Raw genomic sequence first — 25,228 nt, 5'->3', positions numbered from 1 at the left:
ATGAAGTAATCTGCCCAAAAATCTTTCACCTCATTAATCTCCTCCGGTGAATAAGGCAATGTTCTTGAAAAATCCTAAAAAAGTGTAAATAATTCAATTTATCAACGATCGATCAATATAATAGTTTTGTGTACTTCAATTTATTATATAAAGTACGTAGTTTATGAGAACATACCTTAGTAAGATCTTGACTATTACCATGATTCATTATTATGTCGTACATAAAACGCATGACGTAGTAGCCACAATCTAGTGATCCCGGTTGTTGAGCACACTAAATGCATTAAAATAAATAACACAAGTAAAATTTCTATCACATTGTATGTTATAATTTTGAAAAACTTGCTTCTAAGGTAAATAATAAACTAATTATACATGTGCTGGAATCCATGTTAATTTAGTTCACTTAGATTGTCCACCTAGTCTCTTGTAACTCCGAAAAGCACTACACATTCGATAAAATATGCAATTATATATACTTTGTTTACACATGTAAATTCAAAAAATATTTTACATGTAAGTGCAATTATATACTTTGTTTACACATGTAAATGCAATTATATACGTAGTAGCCACATTTAAGGCTAATTGAGTCGTTCTAGGTCATTTTTAGGCAAAAATGATGTTTTCGAACCCAACTTTGAACTAAAGAACCTAAGGAATGTTTTCAAACTTATTCTACGTTAAATATGCTTATTTACAACTTTCTAAGGTTCTTTACAATCTATTATTTCACATTTAAGGCTAATTGGGTCGTTCTAGGTCATTTTTAGGCAAAAATGAAGTTTTCGAACCCAACTTTGAACTAAAGAACCTAAGGAATGTTTTCAAACTTATTATACGTTTAATATGCTTATTTACAACTTTCTAAGGCTCTTTACAATCTATTATTTCACATTTAAGGCTAATTGGGTCGTTCTAGGTCATTTTTAGGCAAAATTGAAGTTTTCGAACCCAACTTTGAACTAAAGAACCTAAGGAATGTTTTCAAACTTATTACACGTCTCATATGCATAGTTATAACTTTCTAAGGCTCTTTACAATCTATTATTTCACATTTAAGGCTAATTGGGTCGTTCTAGGTCATTTTTAGGCAAAAATAATGTTTTCGAACCCAACTTTGAACTAAAGAACCTAAGGAATGTTTTCAAACTTATTCTACGTTTAATATGATTATTTACAACTTTCTAAGGCTCTTTACAATCTATTATTTCACATTTAAGGCTAATTGGGTCGTTCTAGGTCATTTTTAGGCAAAAATGAAGTTTTCGAACCCAACTTTGAACTAAAGAACCTAAGGAATATTTTCAAACTTATTACACGTCTCATATGCATAGTTATAACTTTCTAAGGCTCTTTACAATCTATTATTTCACATTTAAGGCTAATTGGGTCGTTCTAGGTCATTTTTAGGCAAAAATGAAGTTTTCGAACCCAACTTTGAACTAAAGAACCTAAGGAATGTTTTCAAACTTATTCTACGTTTAATATGCTTATTTACAAATTTCTAAGGCTCTTTACAATCTATTATTTCACATTTAAGGCTAATTGGGTAGTTCTAGGTCATTTTTAGGCAAAAATGAAGTTTTCGAACCCAACTTTGAACTAAAGAACCTAAGGAATGTTTTCAAACTTATTCTACGTTTAATATGCTTATTTACAACTTTCTAAGGCTCTTTACAATCTATTATTTCACATTTAAGGCTAATTGGGTCGTTCTAGGTCATTTTTAGGCAAAAATGAAGTTTTCGAACCCAACTTTGAACTAAAGAACCTAAGGAATATTTTCAAACTTATTACACGTCTCATATGCATAGTTATAACTTTCTAAGGCTCTTTACAATCTATTATTTCACATTTAAGGCTAATTGGGTCGTTCTAGGTCATTTTTAGGCAAAATTGAAGTTTTCGAACCCAACTTTGAACTAAAGAACCTAAGGAATGTTTTCAAACTTATTACACGTCTCATATGCATAGTTATAACTTTCTAAGGCTCTTTACAATCTATTATTTCACATTTAAGGCTAATTGGGTCATTCTAGGTCATTTTTAGGCAAAAATGATGTTTTCGAACCCAACTTTGAACTAACGAACCTAAGGAATGTTTTCAAACTTATTCTACGTTTAATATGGATAGTTATAACTTTCTAAGGCTCTTTACAATCTATTATTTCACATTTAAGGCTAATTGGGTCGTTCTAGGTCATTTTTAGGCAAAAATGATGTTTTCGAACCCAACTTTGAACTAAAGAACCTAAGGAATGTTTTCAAACTTATTCTACGTTTAATATGCTTATTTACAACTTTCTAAGGCTCTTTACAATCTATTATTTCACATTTAAGGCTAATTGGGTCGTTCTAGGTCATTTTTAGGCAAAAATGAAGTTTTTGAACCCAACTTTGAACTAAAGAACCTAAGGAATGTTTTCAAACTTATTACACGTCTCATATGCATAGTTATAACTTTCTAAGGCTTTTTACAATCTATCATTTCACATTTAAGGCTAATTGGGTCGTTCTAGGTCATTTGTAGGCAAAAATTTAGGCAAAAATGGCATTTTCATATGCATACTTTACTTACTTGTTTAGTGGCTCCTTAATCATCAAATTTCTCTTCTTCTGTTGAGAATCAAATATGTAGACCTCACGTTTAGACAAGCAAAGAACTAAAAGCATCCAGTGACTCCTACATACAAACAATAAACGTATGTAGTTAGAAAAAAAAGTTAAATTTATAACAATCAATTAAAAACGAAGTTCAAAGTAATTTTCATACTTTTCGTAGTATGGACATAAGATGAATGTCTTAGAACTAAGTGCACTCATGGACCTCGTCATGTACAATAGAATTCGATCTGCATCGGACTTTAACATGGTGGCCGAGATCATCTCCGGGCACATGAATCCAATACTATTGGGGTGACAATCATCGTGAAAACACAACTCACTCAAAGCCCTATAATATATAGTGTAAGAACGTTAAGACAATCATAAAAATCAAATTTAGGGGCAAAATATAAATTTAGGTAACTCACATAACAAAAACTTGTATTATTGATATATTGAGCCATGCTCCCGAGAGAAGTTGATCGGTGTCTTCAACGGTGACACTAATTTCAAAGTCCTTTTCCATATTGAATGTCCTTTTAGTGCAATGTACCTTAACATGCTCCCCTTCTTTTAATCCCAACATCATAGTTTTCATCACATTGCACTTACCACTCAAATTTTGCACTTTTATAATTTTCAAGGAAATAGGTTTTTGATTTAGTGTTGGACGCTTTTGTTCCACTTCCCCCAAGCACTATCTCTTTCCCTTTGTTCCCTTTCCCTTTCCCTTTAGGCTCTTTACTTGTAGGCTTGTTTACCTGAGGTATGATTTTCAAATAACGATATACATATTAGTGAGCATACATGGTATAATAGTTCTACTTCAAATTATCATGCATATGTTAGTTACCTCCTCATTCGTAAGCGACACCAAATGCTTTGGCCACTGAGTGAAGGTACCATGAGCTTGAGCAAGTTTCTTAATATATTGAGAAGGCACGGGGACGGGAGCTTCTTTGTACGCGGGCTCAAAATCATCAACGCTCACTTTCACGTTATCGGAAGTGACGTCGTTGTGGTGATCAAGGAGCAACTCTGGACATATGGTACCATAGGCAACAAAGACTTTCTCGGAGCCTATGTTCAGGTATAGATGGCACGGGATAGGTTCCTTATTGTTTATTTTGAACAATAACGCAAATACAATGTAACATGTTAGAAAAGTTCAATAGAATTAACTAGAAACAAATTACTTGAAAAACACAAATTATCATACCGTAATGTCGGCAAATGGATCTAAACCCCCGGAACGACAACTACTATGAACATTTGCGTCTATCCTCATCTGGCTTGGTATTTGGACACCAAGTTCTTTAGCAAATGTGATAAATTTCTCCATAACCATGGCATCCATCTTGGAGTTCATCTCTTGTATTATCTCATCTTTGACCCTTTTGGTCACTCTTGCTTCCATTTCCTCCATCTTCGCATCTCCATACCGTCGAGAGCTACGCCGCTCTCCGGTCCCCCACACAACTTTGATGCCTACTCCACCACCAAATGTTATTGGTCTCCCTTCTTTAGTCTTACCAAGTACACGAGATAAGACATCATCAAGCCTTTTAGGAACAAATTCCCCTTCATCTTGTTTCCTTTTCCATTCATCCTACATGAAATGAAATGGTTTTGAGAAAAGTTCAACACTTGGTTTCATATTTAAGAACATAAATGAAATTAGAGGAATCACAACATTACGAAAAATTGTTAAATGAACTTACAATATTTTCCTTGACCTTTTGTGTGCCCTCATCCGGCAAGTAAGGATTTCCTTTCTCATCTGGTACCGATCTTGCAAGAAGCCATAACATGTCCTACTCAGCAAACTTGAAGAAATTGTAGACGCAGAGGAACCTTCAGATGACGAAGAAACTGAGGGAATGTACCCTTTTCTTTGCCATTCACTTGTCATTTCAGCATATGATTTCTGTCCCATATGATGAGGATATATGTTGAAAGATTGACTCTGTCTTGCTTTCTCACTTATTTCCTAATTTTAGGGGGGTAAAAGAAATTATTACAACAAAATAAAACTTAGATTATACCAAGACTTTAAATAAGAATAATTTTTTATACCTCAGCTTCTTCGGAGGTACGTATCTTCACAAATTCCTTCCATATATCCTTAGTTATATAACTATACAAATCATATGGCATCTTTTCATCTTTTGGCCTTTTTCTTGTACCCCGGATCCAACCAGTCGCCAATCTTGATTTGAATTCCCTCCAACACTTATCACAACTCTTTAAGACAACTTCTTTCTTAGTTTCATCTGTGATATGAAATTCTCTCTAAATGAAAGAAAAAGAAAAGGAACAAGAAAGTCTTTTAGCACATGAAAAAGACACGTAGATATGTACAACTGAATTTCCAAAATAAAACCGGTTACCTTGACATCTTCCCACAAAGTGTCTTTTATTCCTTGTGAAACATCTTCCCAGGTTCTGATCAATATTGAAACCTTTGCGCGACTTATCTCGCCAATGTGATTCTTGTAATCCGTTGCCATTTCCCTGTGGGTCGGTCGAAGTGATCCCATTCAATTATTCTTGGAACCCCGGGCATGGATTTTATTCCTTTTGTAGGGCCTCTTGGCTTCTTTTTTTGCTTTTGGGGCACTTGATTTGGTGATTTGTTAGATGGACCTGAATTTGCGTGTTGATCTTCATCCATGCCTGACGCTACTGCATTGGAAAATCATCAAAATTACATACCTTCAAAAGCAGGATTTAAAAAAAAAAAAAAAGAACTGACCAGTTCTGTGCACTGATCTGCACAGAACTGATCTGAGCTGTGCAGATGAGTGCACAGAACTGATCAGTTCTGATCAGAACTGACCAGTTCTTTGCACTGATCTGCACAATTCTGATCTGAGCTGTGCAGATGAGTGCACATAACTGATCAGAACTGACCAGTTCTGTGCACTGATCTGCACAATTCTGATCTGAGCTGTGCAGATCAGTGCACAGAACTGGTTAGTTCTGATCAGTGCACAAAACTGGTCAGAACTGATCAGTTCTGTGCACTGATCTGCACAGTTCTGATCTGAGCTGTGCAGATGAGTGCACAGAACTGGCCAGTTCTGATCAGTTTATTGCACTGATCTGCACAGTTCTGATCTAAGCTGTGCAGATCAGTGCACAGAACTGATAAGAACTCATTGATCTGCACAACTCTTCATTCGCGTATTTACATGCTCAATTGCACTAAAACGCCCAAGGGTTTTGCAACATTTCGGAACAGAACCCATAAAAGACACCATCAAAATATTGCAATGTAGGGACCGTAAGTTAGAAACAGTCACCCAATCTCACAAAACTCTTCTCTCAATCATGCATGTTGTCATTATTTCGATTCAAACCCAAACCATATGCATAGTTATAACTTTCTAAGACTCGTACTAATCTATTATTCCACATTTAAGGCTAATTGGGTCGTTATAGTACATATTTAGGCAAAAATGACGTTTTCGAACCCAACTTTTAACTAAACAACTTAAGGAATGTTTTCAAACTTATTACATGTCTCATATGCATAGTTATAACTTTCTAAGTCTCGTACTAATCTATTATTCCACATTTAAGGCTAATTGGGTCGTTATAGTACATATTTAGGCAAAAATGACGTTTTCGAATCCAACTTTTAACTAAAGAACCTAAGGAATGTTTTCAATCTTATTACATGTCTCATATGTATAGTTATAACTTTCTAAGACTCTTACTAATCTACAAGTGTTCTATCTTTTACACTAGCATACTCTGAAGACAAACATATTGCCGTAACACCACTATTTTGCATCGTCGTTTTGTCATCTTGTCGCTTCGTGTAAAAAGAATAGCCATTGATGTCGTACCCCTCATAAGATATGACTTGACATTTAGGATCATATGCCAACCATCTCACCATGTCAGATACCTCATTAGGCGTGTCGGAAAATTGATCCATCACTCGACGCTTGAACCATGTGAGGAATGAACGATTATGCTCTTTTATCAGTTGAGGACCATTTTTTGAAGGATATTGCTCTCTAAGAAAGTTCATGTGCTCAGCCACGTATGGATGGACTTCACTAAGACTTTGCACCACAAACAGCTCAACCTTACACATCATTTCAGAACCGATTGATATCCTTTTCCTGCCAATTGTACCTTGACCCCCAAGTTTCCCATCATGTCTAGACTTTGGTACTCCGACTTCTTTCAAACGTGCCATATATTGAGAAACCCATGCAGCAACTTCCTCCGCGACGGTTCGTTGGACAATACTAGCTTCAGGTTTGGCCGGATTCATCACTCTATCTTTCAAGGTACCCATTTCCCGTTCAAAGGGATACATGTACCTCATACAAACTGGCCCACAAAGCTTAATTTCACGAACAAAATGAATAATCAAATGAGGCATCATGTCAAAGAATGATGGCGGAAAATACTTTTCAAACCGACACATGGTCTCAAGTACATCGGCCTGCAAATCATCCAGTATTGTTGGATTTATCACCTTGCTACAAATTGTGTTGAAAAAGAAACACAATCTTGTAATGGTATACCTCACTTGTGGCGGCAATATCCCTCGAATTGCAACCGGCAGCAATTGTTGCATCAACACGTGACAATCATGAGATTTCATTCCAACTAATTTCAAGTCAGACATGGACACAAGTCTACGAAAATTTGAAGAGTAACCAGCTGGGACCTTTAAGCCATGCAAAGACTCACAAAAGCTAACTTTCTCCTTTTTAGACAAGGTGAAACAAGCTGGGGGAAGGTACCAGCGTTTTCCCCTTTCTTGAGGTGCCAACTCGGAGCGACCCATAGCAGCCATATCTTGTCTAACTTTAGGCCCATCCTTCGTTTTCCATTGCATATTCAACAATGTCCCAACAATGGCATCACAAACATTTTTCTCAATATGCATTACATACAAACAATGCCTAACTTCCAAATCTCTCCAATATGGGAGATCCCAAAAGATAGACCTCTTCTTGTAACCACCACTTGGCTGACCTTTATAAGGCTTACCAAACTCTGTCTCAATTTCTTTAACCCGTTCATAAACCTCACACGCACATAAGGGGGCAGGAGCTTCTCTCATCTCCAATTCTCCATTAAAAGCTTCCTTCTCTTTTCGAAATGGGTGATCTTCAGGAAGATACATCCGGTAATCCATGTACACATCTTTCCCACAAAATTTTAGGCGCCTCGAGACCAAATCATCATGACAAACTGGACATGCCTTCTTTCCCTTTACAGAATACCCTGACAAATTTCCATAAGCCGGGAAATCATTTATCGTACAAAAAATCATGGCACGTAAAGTGAAATTGGTTTTGGTGTATGCATCAAACATCAACACCCCTTCATCCCACAACAATTTCAAATCTTCAATGAGTGGCTCTAGATACACATCTATGTCATTTCCGGGTTGTTTAGGCCAAGAGATTAAGAGCGACAACATGATGTATCTACGCTTCATGCATAACCAAGGAGGCAAATTGTATATGGTGAGAAGAACCGGCCAAGTGCTATATTGGGTACTAAGTGTCCCAAATGGGTTCATTCCATCCGTGCAAAGACCAAGCCTGAGATTCCGAACTTCTTCCCTAAAGACCTTGTACTTTCGATCAATGTTCCTCCATTATGGAGAATCAGCAGGATGCCTTATTAACCCATCTTTCTTCCTCCCTTCGGCATGCCACCTCAAGAGTTTTGCAGTTTTCTGTTCTGAGAAAAGGCGCTTAAATCTTGGTATAATTGGAAGATACCAAAGCACCTTAGCCGGAGAAGGTTTCTTCTTAGTTGATGTTGCATCATTCTCCACGATCTTGTAACGGGACAATCCGTATCTTGGACACTCATGCAGATTTGCATACTGCTTTCGATACAACACGCACTCATTTTAACACGCGTGTATCTTCTCATAATCCATACCCAAAGGACACATAAGCTTCTGGGCCTCATAGTTAGACCTTGGAAGTTTGTTTCCTTCAGGAAGATTACCAGACGTGGCCTCCAAAAACTGTGAAAAACTCTTGTTGGTCCAACCGTTTTCCATCTTTAAGTTGAAATATTCGATGACGGCACCAAGTACAGTTTGTGTAGAACCAGGATATAACGGTGTTGCGGAAGCTTTGATTATACTATCATACATATGGGGACGCTCAACGAAATGATGGTCTTCCACATCATGCATCATATCATCTATCCTATCTTTCTCCTCTTCTTCCTCACTTTCAACACCAATATCATCCTCAATTTCATTATCATCACCATTATCACAATGATTATGCTGACTCGAGCTCGGCATACTAGAACTTGCCCCATGATCTATGCTCTCACCATGCCATGTCCACGTCGTGTAGTTACCCTTAAAACCACGACGAACTATGTGATCAACAATATCATCAATATCCCGATACCCCCTTGAATTATTGCAATCACAACAAGGACACAAAATTAAACTTGATTCATGTTCTGATTGATGTTTCAAGGCAACCTTAATGAACTCTTGAATCCCTTGTAAGAACCTTGTAGAAAATCGTTTACTACCATACATCCAACTCCGATCCATTTTCAACCACTAAAGATAAAACAATATGACCAAATTTTGTCAAAGGTTAGAATATAAACTAGGCTATTCATATCATTATAAATCCAAAATTTTGTAGCAAACCCAAAACATGATTTCATATATCACCTAAATTCATTTCATAGCCTAAATTCATTTCATAACCTACACAAACCATCTCATAAAACTACACAAACCCAAAACTTCATTTCATAACTTTTAATTCAACAAAACCTTAATGTAATAAACAACTAAAATTCAACAAAACCTAAATCCTAAAATGTACCCAATTAAAATATAATTCAACTAAAATTCAACAAAACCTACAACTAAAATTCATCAAAACCTAAATCCTAAAATGTACCCAATTAAAATTCAACAAATAATATCAACCATTAAAATTCAATTATAATGCATAATTAAAATTCAATTATAATGTCCACAACTAAAATTCAATTATAATGTCCACAATTAAAATTAAAATGCACAATTAAAATTCAATAAATATCAAAATTAAAATCCAATACCTAAGAGAGGAGAGATGACAATGAACAAGGGCGGCTGAATGGGTGGCGGCGTGGGCGGCTGCCGTGCCGTGGACAAATTCCTTGGCCGTGGGCGGCGGCTCTAAAAAGGAAGCAAGCAGTACGTGAAGCGCGCAGTGAGGCGAAGCAGTGAATTAAGTAGCGAAGGAACGACCGTCGCGAAGGAACGGTCGGCGCGACGGAAGGCGGCGAAGCAACGACGACGGTGCCGCCGGTGAGAACGAAGCAGCTAGTGTTGGTGTTGGTGGTGGTTTCGTTTGGGAGGGCGCAGTGTTTGTCGAGCAATAACCTAAGTCAGAATGAATTCCTAAGCAATTAAGGGTGAGCGCGAATTCGAATTTTTTTTTTTTTCAAAACCCAGTGCGTCGCATATTTACAAATATGCGTGGCAAATGACTCTAGGAGCATCATAGAGTCATTTGCGTCGCAGATCAGTAAATCTGCGACGCACTGGATTGAGTAAATTGCGTCGCAGTTTTACTAATCTACGACGCAAATGACTCTGGGGGGCATCCTAGAGTCATTTGCCTCGCAGTTTAACAAAGCTGCGACGCAAATGACTAAATTTTATGCTAAAATTTGTCATTTGCGTCACATGTTCAGAATGGCGTGGCAAATGCGGGGATGCAAATAAGCCTTTTTCCACTAGTGTAATTTGCATGATTCATAACATACTATTAAATCAATATTATATTTCTTTTGCAACTACTAGCCCAATGAAGCAGGAATCTCATCTTATAAATTCCATAAAGTTGCAAATCCGTCTTACCATTATTTGGATTTATATTTCATATACGACATCATAATAGTTTTGAAACATGTTATATGAAATTATAACTAGCTAATTCTATATCATACTATGATAAAACATAAAACAAAATAAATGTATGATGAATGATGCATTTACCTATTAACTACATATGTATATGAATGTAGGACTCAAATGCAAAACACTGTACAGTGTGGATATTTCAAATCCATAACTTGTTGGACTTCAGGCCCATGAGCTCATTTGATCATTATAGTTATGTCTACATCGAAATAGACATAGATTTACGATCCCCTATTCAAAATCCATTATTTCTCGCATATGCATTATATTTCGGTTCCATCATCTACCGGTATCATCAAAATTCTTCAACATATATTTTGCATGCTATTAATCAATGATATATGAATACTTATTCAATAGGTACCATTCATTTTTTTTCACGGGCCATCTATTATTGTTCAGGTATCTATACCACTTCAAGGGTATTTCATACACTATATAATTAATAGTGTTTTCTTTGTTTTCAAAAATATCATCAACTGCATTATCTTGCCCTTTTTATATAAATAAATTTATTTTGCACTATGTTGGAACCGTATATGTAATCTACACTTCAGGTGTATACATTTAAATAAATATTGGCAAGATATATAATTCTCAACACTTAATATATGTAACATCGAGCACTATGACTATCATATACCTTTATGTCTCTAGACATTATAAAACTTAATATAATTAAGTCATAGATGTTTATGTCCATACATACTTCGAGGACATAAAGTTGGCATGTACACTTACTCATATGGGGATCAATTTATTATCTTTCAATTTTGCCAACTTATTTTTTTGCTCGTCTCCCCCTAAGTTGGGAAAATATTTTCAATATGTTATGGGGCATAAAAAAATTTCACCAACTAAACAATACACTTTTCAACGTGTATTTTGATAAATATTACATACTTTTGTTCTCTTCTGGAGATCAACATTGATTATGGGGAGTAGATATAATATGCAGTTGTTTTCTTCATATTTTCTCTTTTCGTGCTGACTTATGATTGCCCCAATCAAGAGATTTATGATGCTTATTTATGATACTTAAATCAATCACAAAACACTTGTAAACTTATTGGTGATCTTCAAGTCACCTACTACCATTCTGGTAAACTTCGGGTCACTTACTATCATGGTGAACTTTAAAGCACCTATCATTATACAATTTTTCAAAATCATTAATATCTCTTGTATTTATTTCTCAATCGGTTCATTATAACTATTCGATTGAAATACAACTCAACCTCATCATTTTGTCATGCCTTTGAATATATACAACATACGAGGGAGTGTCAGCACATAAAATTTTATTTGACAAGAATTTTCAAATTCTCATAACGGGTGTTCTTAAACCCGGATGGCCTGAATTATCACATCATGCGTATATAATATCATATAAAGTATTTCATTCGATAACTGCTGGTTATCTTCTCAAAGTGATCACTGTAATTATAAAATACTATAATTTGAACATATGGTGATGTGATATAACGACACAAACTGGTGTCTCAATTTTAACAGCAAGACAATCTAAACAAAACTTATGGAAGATAGCTTGTACTCTTCAAGAGTATCTCATTTTATCTTTCTTTTGTTTGTTATCATCTTTGTCCCACTTTTGGTAGGAATATGAGTTATTGAGAGAACCACCTCGGCCTCGACCATATTCGTATACATGTCCACTTTCACGGCCATGCCCTTGACCGTAATCTTAGATGTAACTAGTAGTTATGAGATTCAGGTAATATCATAGCCTTGGCCGTATTTTACCCTTTTTTTTCCTCTTTGATCGTATCACCCAAACCTTTAAACCCTATGTGGTTTTGATGTCTAATGTCTAACCACCAAGATAATATATACACCAAGATAATACTAGGAGAAAAGAAATCTACGATTTTCAATTTTCATATAGTTCATCATACAAGAGAATATTTCAAATAAGAACCTAATAGATAATAATCATATATAAATCAAGCTCTAAGCATGCTCTTCAAAAATCATTGCCACCAAACATTATTCATTATACCTTGGAATAATATTATTCACTATACATTGTTGCAATACAAGTGTATTCGTTTAAACTTAGTTAACAACTTAGGCTTTTTATTCCGCACACAAGTATCTCTAATCAACTTCGAATAGTTTCGTAATAGAATACGAGTAAACTAATGGAAGCAGTACATGAGATGAACGAGTGATATCCAACAACAATTTCTTTAAATAATCCATATAATAGGCTGTAAAATATTGTTTAGTGAATGCTTTAGGTGTCGGATAACAAAACTTTACATTAAACATACATATTCTGGGCATAAAACATATATAAGGACTTGCTATCCACTCCAAAGGAAAATTGGAGTAGTGGTGTGCATATACATACATATACAAAGTGCCTAACTGACAATGCTTTTAGTCACAGAGTCTAAACTTAGCAATTAATAGACTGATAGTCACATAAATAAACTAGAACTCGTAGTAAATCGTGCAATTATTGTAATTCACGAAACTCGTAATAAAATTTCCAAAACATTGCAATTCATGGAACTACGGGAGCATGTAAAATCATACTGCATATGTATTAGAATATAGTGAAGCACACGTTGTCGGCTTTTATTCTTTGTTATTCATGGCTTAAAAGGAAAAGAAATTACAACTATAATGGTCAGATTAAGCCCTAACAAAATAGTATGTATTATTAACATCATCATAACCCTAATATGATTTAAGGATTTGACTTTGTCATGTAAAACACGATTCCTTAGTCATCATAAAACGAATCGGAACTTTAATAGCATATTCAATGTAGAAGCACATAAATATCAATACTAACAAAGTAATAAAGATCGACAACTATGAAATTGCCGCAATCCGCAACATATAATTGAAAAGTCCAAATAAGTCGATACAAACAATGACGATTATTCCTCTTGCTCAGTCGGTTAGGGATGGTGCTGTTAACTTGTTGTGAAATAGAGAGAAAGAGATGAGAAATTGGGAGAGAACAACGGTATGTTTTATTCCATGAACAATAGGGTATATATACATACAATATAAAGGGTTTGCTTGGAGAACAATAAACCCTAGATCTAGAATGTTCCAGAAATATACTAGGGGTATAATGGGCATCCACATAATATTTCATAACAGTCTTTGCTTCTTCTTCTCTTTTTTTTTTGTCTTTTCCTTAACAATAGTGCATTTACGTTTCCCCTTCCTTTTTTTTTGGTGCGAATGAGCCACAAGGGCAATATAAATTACAAATGGGGGCGGGGGGATTCGAACCTGAGACCTATTGTACACAGACCCTCGGCCTTAACCACTAGGGCAAGACATCATTGGTCCTTTTATTACACTTCATAATACTCATCTTATTACACTTAATAATTTATTTGTTTTTTTGTCTTTTCCTTAAACATAGTGTTATATATCGGTATGATTTTATATCAGATTTTTTCCTAAACTAAGTTGTATTTAAATTGTAGAATGATCAACGGTTAAAGTTTATCCAAGAGTTGTTTCGCACCAAGTATTTGTTGTTCGAAATGGGACCAACAACTCTTTCTAGAGGAAAAATGTTGTGTAGTGGACCGTCAAACAAGTTGTTCTGGAAGGAAAAAGATGGTGAATGAATGCAGTCTGAGGATGATGTCTAGTTCTATGTGGCTAAACACCAATGTCAATTTCTAGCTGTATAAATTACAGAGAAGTTTGGCATTGGTAGATAATGTTATCACCCTAAATCCCCAACTTTAATGTAGTATGTACTGAGTAATTTTGCAAGGCAATGTTTCATGTTCTTTGCCAATACTCTTTGCCTTTGCTCCTTTTGTAAAACTTAAAGAATTCTGGTTGTCAAGCACATCCAATGTATAATATATATTACCTAAGTGTTTGTGTTCACTAATTTGTGTATTTGTCATTTTCATATTTTGTTTTCCCTGCCCTTTACTTCACAAGTTTTAATTACAAATTTACTTCACTAATTGATTTTACATCCCTTGTGGGACCGCTCGTGGTCCAACAACTAGTTAATACATAAAAAATAAAATAAAAACAAGAGAGAAGGAAATCATGTTAAACGTAGGGTATCTAGTTCATTTCGTAAACTTGTTGTTGTATACATAATATAAAAAAACATTTAAAAAATACAAGTTCAATCAACAGATCGATTCATGCATACACTTCTAAGTCGGAGATTCACACAACCAGAATATTTATTTCAAAACCTTATTTGACTATTAAATATTTAACTCTAGACGTTGGAGTACTACAATTCGAGTACTCGACTGCTCGCTTACCATTGATGTACGGTTGTGCACGTGTTGGCCGGTGTAGGTCCACGTGTCGGACCCTTTGTGTCTCTTGCCCCAACGGACAGTGCCTAAAACAAGTTAAGAAAAAAATACAAATTCAGTCAACAGGTCGATTCACGCATACACTTCTAAGTCGAATATTCACACAAACAAATATTTATCATACTTATTTGACTATTAAATATTTAAATCTAGACGTTGGAGTACTACGATTTGAGTACTCGACTGCTCGTCTACCCTTAATGTACGGTTGTGCACGTGTTGGGTCGTATAGGTCCACGTGTTGGACCCTTTATGTCTCTTGCCCTAACGGACAATGCCTAAAACAAGCCAAGAGAAAATCGTATCGAGTCACCTAAAGAGGAAAAACCTTACTCGAAACTCCCTCCTCTGAACTTTGCTGCTTCTTCTTTCTCGCCATAGCCTTGGTATGTGTATGATAGCAAGAGAACTTTTCGTTCGCCATACACCATAGCTAGAGAGAGTTTTTTTGGGGTTCAACTAAAAACCCACCTTTTCATTTTCTTTTGTTTTCCTCCATTTTTTCACGATTCTTCCTCCTTCTTTTTTGTTTTTCCTGTAATGCATGGCTTATTCATAGAGCACCAAATTAGTAAAACAATAATCATAAACAAAGAACATTCAAGTACAACTTATAATGATTTCCATTACTACTGATCTTTCAAAATCTAGAACTACAGTGCCACCCCTTAACGAAATTACTGGGTTCGTCACTAGGAACAAGACATCCATGTTTGCTTGAAAATACCCTGTTATAATTCTTGAAAATCAGGGATGAACGACCTGAGGTGATTGTCTTGTAATCAGTGGTTAAATGGATAGTGGAGAGGAGAAGAGCGAAAAACATGGTAATCTACTTGTTATTAGAGTGAAGGAAACATTCTCTGATTTTCCAACAAAAGAGCTTCGTTGTATGGTTCAGGACGAGTTGGCAAGATGAATAAGGAAGGAGTAAGAATCGTGGGAAAATTGGAGGGAAAATAAAAGAAAATGAAAAAGTAGACCCCACAAATGGAAAACTTAACAGTTTCCGTTAAGTGGTGGTAACTTTGAAAGTTTGTGATTTTATAAGGTGGTTATTTTTAAATAAAATTTTATAAGCTGATAAGTTTGAAAAAGTAGACATTATAAGGTGGTAATTTTGAAAAAATCCTTGTTTTAAAAAATAAGCGTGTCTTCGTCCGGGTCGTCTGTCTTGTCATGTCGTGTGGTGCTGGTGCCAAATGTTTAAAATAATTTCTATGCACGAACCATGACCATAGTCGTGTCTCTCATGCCGTGTCATATTTACAACGGACTTGTTCCATATTAGACTCAAACAGTTTATGGGCTGGTCGGACACATATGCAACTAGGGATATCAGTGGGGCGGATTTCGTGGGAGACCAGCCCCACATCCGCCCCAAGTAAGTGAGGATGGGGACAGATTTGGTGGGTAATGGGTCGGGGATGGGTATAAAAGTCGTACCCACCATGAGGTGATGGGGGTAGGTGTAGGGATGTCTGTGGGGCAGGTTTTGTGGGAGACACGCCCCGCATCCGCCACAAGTAGGCGGGGATGGAGGTAGGTTTGGCGGGTGATGGGGCGGGGATGGGTATAAAAATCGTACCCGTCATGGTTGGTGGGGCGGTGTGGATTTTGTGTTGAACCCGCCCCATCCCCACCCGCCCCGCCCCATCCCCGCTCGCCCGCCCAGACCCATCCCCATCCGCCCTGCCCCATCCCCATCCGCCCGCTCCATCCCCACTCGCCCCACTTCATACCCGCCATGTGTGATGGGGTGAGTGTGGATATATTTGCATGTCTAGGTGATAATATGATTTTAGGTGAGTTTTTTAAGTTTTCTGTTTGGATTTTTTTTGTTATGACGGATATTTTTTCGATTATATATGTTGCTTTAGTATTAAGGTATTTTTTTTTTCTACAGTTAACTTTCATTACTCCTTATATAAGACAAATGTTTCCTAAATAAGAAAATTTAGGCGGGTATGGGGCGGGGATAAGAAGGGGATGGATACCCAGTTGGGTGGGGGGCAGAGATGGATTTTAGTTTATACCCGTTGGGGCGGAGATGAGGATCAGTTTTGTACCCGCCATAGGTGATGGGGCGGGAATGGGGATGGAAATTTTAGGTGGGGATGGGGATGGAGGGACCTACATCCGCATCCGCCCTGCCCCATTGACATCCCTAGGTAGGTGTGGATTTTGTGTTGAACCCTCCCCATCCCTGCCCGCCCGCCCGCTCCGCTTCATACCCGTCATGGGTGATGGGGCGGGTGTGAATTTATTTTTTGTGGGTCAAATTAGCTAGGTGAGTCTTCAAAGTTTTTTTGTTTAGATCTTTTTTGTTATGGGGGACTTTTTCCGATTACATTTGTTACTTTTAGTCAAAAGGTATTTTTTTCTGAAGTTAATTATTCATCGCCTTATATATATGGCAAATATTTGCTAAATAAGAAAACTTAGACGGGTGTTGGCGCGGATATAGCACGGAGGTGAGACGGGGATGGATATCTAGGCGGGTGGTGGCGCAGGGATAAATATAGTTTGTATCCGTCGGGGCGGGAATGAGGATAAATTTTGTACCCGCCATAGATGATGGGACAGGAATGAAAATAAATATTTTAAGTAAGAATGAGAATAGAGGGATATATATCCGCATCCGTACCACCCCGTTGACATCCATGTACCCCGCTCTATTGTCGTGTAGAGGGGGCTTATGACACCTAAAACGTTGTTGTAAAGCGTTTGTTGGCGTGCTTAGCCAAAAGGGGGGATAAAATACTTGCTCTTTTCGCATCTAATTAACTTATAGACTCATAATCATTCCCTTTCAGGCTTTCACGTACCTCTAATTCCCACCAATCAATGGAGGCTTCTAATTCCTTGTCATGTGGTTTTCCCATTCCATTAAATCATCTACGGCCTTACTCTCTACAAACGATAGTTTTTCCATTATGAGTAACATTGAGTTTGCTATTGTCATGTTGAGATTCGAATATTCCTAACTAAGTAGCTACAACTACTTCGTACGAGTACATGTTAACCAGGGGCGGACCTATATGGGTCTGGAGGGTTCCAAAAAGACTCCCATTATTTTTGAAAAAAACTATAAAATTAATATTAGGGTAATTAATTGCACTTGAAATAATTAACTTATGTGTAATTAACTTACATTAATGACAATAAAATATACAATATGATTTTTTGTCTACTTCTTTTTGTCTTTTACTTGTCCGTCGTTGATCATCTAAATTCTTCATGTATATTTTTTTTCCTTTTCCTTAATCGCTTTTTTGTTCTATAATGGTTCATGATTTTGCTTTTACAAAAACACAATAAAAAATAGTAATGTTATTTTTTCTTCAATTTTTTTTTTTTTGTAATTTTTATAAGATATACTTCTAGTGGCAAATATTATAATAAATTAAGTAAATCTCCTTCATATGAAAAACTCTTTTTTTCCATTTTAAATTGAAATCGCGCCAAGTTATTGTTGCAATTTGGACTAGGTGTTGAGCTTTATTTCTATTAAAATCCAAAATTAAAGTTCATGAGTCCTCTACATATTTTATTATGGCGTTTTTAATATTTTGAGTACTTACCTCTCAACTTTCACCCTATATAAAAAAAATATGGGAAATTAGAAAGAAAATCATAAAAAAAATTTGGACCCCATTTATAAATTCTTGGATCTGCCCCTGATGTTAATGTTGCTATAGTTTAACAACCTACTCGGTTTTTTAGGTGCAAACTTTAACCACTTTAATTGTGATAGGGAATATACCTTATGTAAGCAGTAGCGGATCTTAAATTGTTTTACGAAGGGGGCCAATAGAATAATTAAGCAACATAGTATGTAATTAATACAATTATATTAAAATTTTATGGTGTCGGAACTAAAAATACACAACAGAAATTTTTTCGGAGAGGTTGGGCCCACCCCGACCATCAAGAAGATTTGCCTTTGTGTGTAAGTAAGGGTTAATTTATCCCAAGTCTTAGGCCATGTTCTTCTGAACTTTGTTTGGCTGAACTGAACTGAATTTAACTAAGCTGAACTGAATGGAACCAAATAAATAAATAAATAATAAATAATAAATAATAAATAATAAATAATAAATAATAAATAATAAATAATAAATAATAAATAATAAATAATAAATAATAAATAATAAATAATAAATAATAAATAATAAATAATAAATAATAAATAATAAATAATAAATAATAAATAATAAATAATAAATAATAAATAATAAATAATAAATAATAAATAATAAATAATAAATAATAAATAATAAATAATAAATAATAAATAATAAATAATAAATAATAAATAATAAATAATAAATAATAAATAATAAATAATAAATAATAAATAATAAATAATAAATAATAAATAATAAATAATAAATAATAAATAATAAATAATAAATAATAAATAATAAATAATAAATAATAAATAATAAATAATAAATAATAAATAATAAATAATAAATAATAAATAATAAATAATAAATAATAAATAATAAATAATAAATAATAAATAATAAATAATAAATAATAAATAATAAATAATAAATAATAATAATAATAATAAATAATAAATAATAAATAATAATAATAATAATAAATAATAAATAATAAATAATAAATAATAAATAATAAATAATAAATAATAAATAATAAATAATAAATAATAAATAATAAATAATAAATAATAAATAATAAATAATAAATAATAAATAATAAATAATAATAATAATAAATAATAATAATAAATAATAAATAATAAATAATAAATAATAAATAATAAATAATAAATAATAAATAATAATAATAAATAATAAGTAATAAATAATAACTAATAAGTAATAACTAATAATAATAACTAATAACTAATAACTAATAATAATAACTAATAAATAATAAATAATAAATAATAAATATAAATAATAATAATAAATAATAAATAATAAATAATAATAATAATAAATAATAATAATAAATAATAAATAATAAATAATAAATAATAAATAATAAATAATAAATAATAAATAATAAATAATAAATAATAAATAATAAATAATAAATAATAAATAATAAATAATAAATAATAAATAATAAATAATAAATAATAAATAATAAATAATAAATAATAAATAATAAATAATAAATAATAAATAATTAATAATTAAATAATAAATAATTAAATAATTAATAATATAATAATTAAATAATTAATAATATAATAATTAATAATTAATCATTAATAATAAGTAATAAATAATACTAATTAAAAATAATAGTAACAGTAATAGTAATAATAATAATAATAATATAATAATAATAATAATATAATAATAATAATATAATAATAATAATATAATAATAATAATAGTAATAGTAATAATAATAATAAATATAATAATAATAATAAATAAATAAATAAATAAAGATGAACATTACAATATAATTAATAGTAATATTTAACATTATAATAATAAAATAAGATCATTAAAGAATAAGATGAACACAATACCATTCTTTTGAACTGAAATGAATGGAGCTGAATTGAACTAAACTAAATTGAACTGAACTGAATTGAATAGAACTGCAATTAAATCCAAATGAACAGGGCCTTAAGGTGAGTCTGAAGCTTAAGTCTTGGGATAATGTGGTAAAAGACTACAGCAAGTTTTGAAGTGAGTTTGAAAATTCAAGACTCACCTAACTCCACTTTTTCTCCAACCAAATAAAATTATACCACGTCATCACACTTTATCCTATTTAATTATCTATTTTTAGGAGTTTAGTTGAGTTTGAGGCGAGTCTGGGGATAATGTGTACAAAAAGGAAGAGCCTTGTGTGACTCTGAATAATGAAAAACTTAGTGAAAAACTGATGCGGCAGAGTCTGAGGGATAAACTCAACCTAAGGTGTTCATACTTTTTAAAATAGGCGCAAACTTCAACCAGGTCAATTGTGGTAGAGAATAAACTTTGTATAAGACGTTCACAATTTTTAAAACGAATTTTTCATGAAATACCCCCGAGGTTTGACTTTATTCCCTAAATACCCTCGTAGTTTCACTTATTCACCATATACCCCCGATAGATGTTTTGTAAACGTGCACAATATACCCTTAAGTTTGCGGGTATTTCATGAAAAATCCGTTTTTAAAATAATAATAATAGAAAAAAAAAATTAAAAAAAACAACAACAACAATAATAATAATAATAATAATTATAATAATAATAATAATAATAATAATATTAATAATAAATAATAAAACTAATAATAATAATAATAATAATAATAATAATAATAATAATAATAATAATAATAATAATAATAATAATAATAATAGTATTATTATTAATATTGAAACTTATCTAAACTTATCTGAATTTATTGAAACTTATTAGAACTTATCTGAATTTATTAGACCTGAAACTTTTTTTTTTAAGGTGAACAGAACGTTCCCTTCGTCGCCAAACTACCTTGCACATGTACATTGCCTATTTCTTATTGAGTACTCCCTCTGTCCCTTAATACTCGCACCAGTTTGGCCGGTGCAGGATTTTAGACATTTGAATTGACTTATTAATTTAATAGTGTTAATTGATAGTGGGGTATTTTTTTAATATTGTTAGTGAAAAATGTGTGAGAGGTGGAGAGTGGTGAGTGGAGGATGTGAATTTTTAAATATTTTTCTTGTAAAGAATAGGGGTGTAGGTGGGGTAGTAGGTAAGTGTGAGAAATAATATAATATTAATATAATTTTCCATTTATAGAAACGGTGCAAGTATTAAGGGACGACCCGGAAAGGAAAGCGGTGCGAGTATTAAGGGACGGAGGGAATACCTGTCAGATGCCACCTTGTACCTTCAATGTTCTACAATCAAATACTACGTTGTTGCTTTTTTATTTTATTTTTACAACAATCAAATAATTACTGCTTCCTTTCTTAATGTTCTTATTTAGTTTAACTTTTATTTCGAGGAGTAATGATTGGATGTAATAAAAGGTAGAAAAAAAAATAAGAGATATAATTAATTAATGGAAATAAGCGATGAAAATGTATAATTAAAAGGTAAGATGGTGCAAATGATTGATAAAAATAGAATAAAGCAGAAGCAAATACATAAAAATTAAAATTAAATTAACAAACAGAGGGAATACTTGGGTTCTACCTATTACTTGTAAATTAATAATTCTGAGTTTAATACTTATTCCATTTAAATGGATTCATGTTAATGCTCAATTTGAGCGGGACTTCCCTTGTCTCCCGCCCCTCCGAGATACAAAGAATTTATAATAATACTTGGACTAACTATGCATGCTTTTCTTAGAGTACATGGAATATTCAATATTCACAATTTCACATTAGTAGGCCGCCAAAGTTGGCAATAAATCATCCTTTTTGCAATTCTTTTGGTGCATTTTAGGATTTTATATACCTTAAACCCATACAAGCTTTTTTTTTTAAAGTAAAAAGTAATACAAAAATTAAATCATGCTATCTCAAAACTCTAACGTACCTTATCAAATATCAACAATAAGAAAATAAGTAAATTAACATCTATAAAAAGGTCAATATTTTGATTTAAGCAGCCATTCCATGACGGAATTTCTAAACCCTAGTTACTCCTCGACTCAATAATAACAATAAAAATTAAAAGTACAAATATTATACTATAGTTTTATTTAAGTTCAACCTACATTTATTCATTATCCACACAACCACATAGTTACGGGGTGGTTCTCTTTACCTTATACAGAGTAACAAAACTTATCATACCTTATTTAAATTGATAATATCTTAACTTAGTGGACCTGATTAAACATGATCCATATGATAAAACCTGATTGAAACTTAATCAAATTTAATTGCAACTTATCATTACTCCATACTCCTTTAAGGTGAACACAACACAACCTAGCTATATTATACTCCGTTATTTTGATTTATTTTTGTAATAGAAATATATTTATAAATGATTTTACATAATCCACATTAGACTAGGTCTCGAAAGATAACAAAACAAAGCAAAGCAAAGACTAGTAGCTACCAGTCTACCACCCACCCCCTCCCGAATTCAATAGTATTATTGGCCCCCTTTTTTTTCTTTATAATTTCTTTTACCCCCTTTTCTTCTTTATTGTTCATACAATCATACTCTATTAAACAACCTCTTATAAATTAAATTGGCCTTCTTTTCCAAGACTCTGTCTTTTGGAATTAGTTGAGAGGTCTTCACCTTCTTCCTTTTATTTTCCCACCTCACTTTCTCTCTCTTCCCTCACACCCATTTTCTCTCTCCTCTACAAATCAAAAAACTTGATCAATGTCCTCCATCCTCTGTTCTCAAGGTGTCTTCTTGGCTACTGCCATGGCTGCTGGTACTGTCATCCTCTTAGCCATCAAGCTTCAAAAGTCCCCTTCTTCTCAATTTCAAGTCAATCAAATCCCAATTCTTCGCCCTTGTCTTTCTTCAGGTAACGTCTTTTTTTTTTATTTTACCCTTGTCAATGCATATGTTCGACCTTTTGTGATAAGTCTAAAAGTCAAATTGTTACGTACTTTTCCCTGTGTTTTTCCCCTGTTTTTAACTCTAATTTTTTGATAATTTAGAGGAAAATTGGAATGTGGGAATTTAAATTTTTAAAAAAATTACTCCCTCAATTCAACTTTTTTATTTTTACGTTTATCAATGTATAATTTAGCGTCTTGTGATTAGTGTAAAAGTCAAAGTATTGATTTGTCAACTCCGTTTCTCCCTGTTTTTTTTCACTCTGTTCGAAAATTGAATGTGGGAATTTGATAATTTTACCCCTCGATACAATGTTTTATTTTGTACGCTTGTCAATGTCAATACATAAAATGCAAATGTCTAAATGTTACGGGAAATTATTAAAAAAAATTACTGTTTTTTTTACTTATTTTAATTTTTAAAATAATTTAGAGGGAAAATTGAATGTGGGAATTTGATTAACAGGTGAAAAAAGGGGAGAAAAGAAGAAAAAAAGGGTTCGATTTGCAGAAGATGTGGTGGATCCAAGAGGAGATAACGAGGAATTTAGAAGACAACACAGTAATAATATTTTAAGAAAGATTAACAAAGTTGAAAACAGGGGTTTAATGCCGGCAAATCGAGCTGCTCTTTACAAAGGAATTATCAGAGATCGCGTGATTCATCGTGTCACTTACTCTTATTAATTAGTTTAATTAATTAATCAACCAATTAACTGTAATTTGATTAGACTTTGGTCTAATTAAGTAATTAGTCGTCTTGTGAATATGTACAAATTTTTGATTTTGGAATCTTGTTGTTTGGTGGGTGAAACAAATTACTCACTTTTAGGAATTTTAGCGAGAGAGAGGTTGTACATAGAAAATTGCTGACAAAAGAGGGAAAGTTCGATTAACTTGCTAATCAAGTTTTTAGCTTCTTTTATCGTGTTTAGAATTCTAATGAACATATTAGAGGGTGATTACCGAATTTGTAATGAATTAATGATCCTCTTTGTAATTGTTCATTGAGAATTGGAAAAGAGTGTAGGGTGAATTTTCATGATTCATGGAGTTTATATATAATAGTACTACATATATAATATGATTGAATATGAGAAAGTTAAATAATTGCATGATGGATTTTGTTGTAATACGAATTTGATAAATATAATTGGTTTTGTATGATGATTTTTTAGTTGTTCTTTTCTTCCTTTCTCTTTGGCTAAAGTTGACTTATTATATCAGATTATCAGTGGTAGTTTATAAACAAATCGAATAAGCCTTAATATGACTATTTTTTTTATTTGATGAGAATAAATTACGAGTAATAAATTTTCTGAAGTTCTGAATAATCATAAGATTCTAAACAAGAAAAACATAAAGAATGAAGAGTAACTTTTTTCTATTATTATTTATTTATTTATTTATTTATTATTATTATATAAAACGTTACAAGCTTAACAAGCTACAAAGATCAAATGAACTACAAGAAGTTGGAGGGGAGCCGAGATACAATCTGGGCCCCCACTCCTCTAGCTATGGCGAACCCGATCCTGCTGAAAATGTGGGCAGCTGCCCGTGCCCCAATGTCTTGAGCCCTGGAGTACGCCTGGACCCGCTTCAGCAAAGAAACAGCCCCTTTCTCTAATTCCCCAAAAGAAGAGAAGGAAAAAGGGAAGAAACCGTAACCCAAAGCCCTACAACGTGCCCCATACTTATTCTGCTTCCGCTGCGCTGCAACCGCCACAACCCGACCCGGAACGAAGCCTGACAACCCAGATTGCGTCATAGGGGAAGACCCAGTCAAGTCAACACACAGATCCAGACCA

General features: G+C 33.3%; 1 protein-coding gene across 1 annotated transcript; it reads left to right on the top strand.

Annotated features, from left to right (window-relative positions):
• Positions 1 to 23,080: 23,080 nt before the first annotated feature.
• On the top strand, positions 23,081 to 24,459 carry LOC110799259 (uncharacterized). Its single transcript, XM_022004488.2, has 2 exons — positions 23,081 to 23,383; positions 23,884 to 24,459. The coding sequence occupies exons 1-2, from the start codon at positions 23,233 to 23,235 to the stop codon at positions 24,102 to 24,104; spliced, it is 372 nt and encodes a 123-aa protein (XP_021860180.1). The 5' UTR covers positions 23,081 to 23,232; the 3' UTR covers positions 24,105 to 24,459.
• Positions 24,460 to 25,228: the final 769 nt, after the last annotated feature.

The sequence above is a fragment of the Spinacia oleracea genome, chromosome 2 (genome assembly GCF_020520425.1).
Source record: "Spinacia oleracea cultivar Varoflay chromosome 2, BTI_SOV_V1, whole genome shotgun sequence".
NCBI classification, from domain to species: domain Eukaryota; kingdom Viridiplantae; phylum Streptophyta; class Magnoliopsida; order Caryophyllales; family Amaranthaceae; genus Spinacia; species Spinacia oleracea.
The sequence above is the reverse complement of the archived record's forward strand: the minus strand, read 5'-3'. Positions and strand labels throughout refer to the sequence as shown.

Coding starts and splice junctions, on each gene's coding strand:
- LOC110799259 (XM_022004488.2), top strand. CDS start 23,233: ATGTCCTCCATCCTCTGTTCTCAAGGTGTCTTCTTGGCTACTGCCATG. Junction 23,384..23,883: donor TCGCCCTTGTCTTTCTTCAG/GTAACGTCTTTT, acceptor TTTGATTAACAG/GTGAAAAAAGGGGAGAAAAG.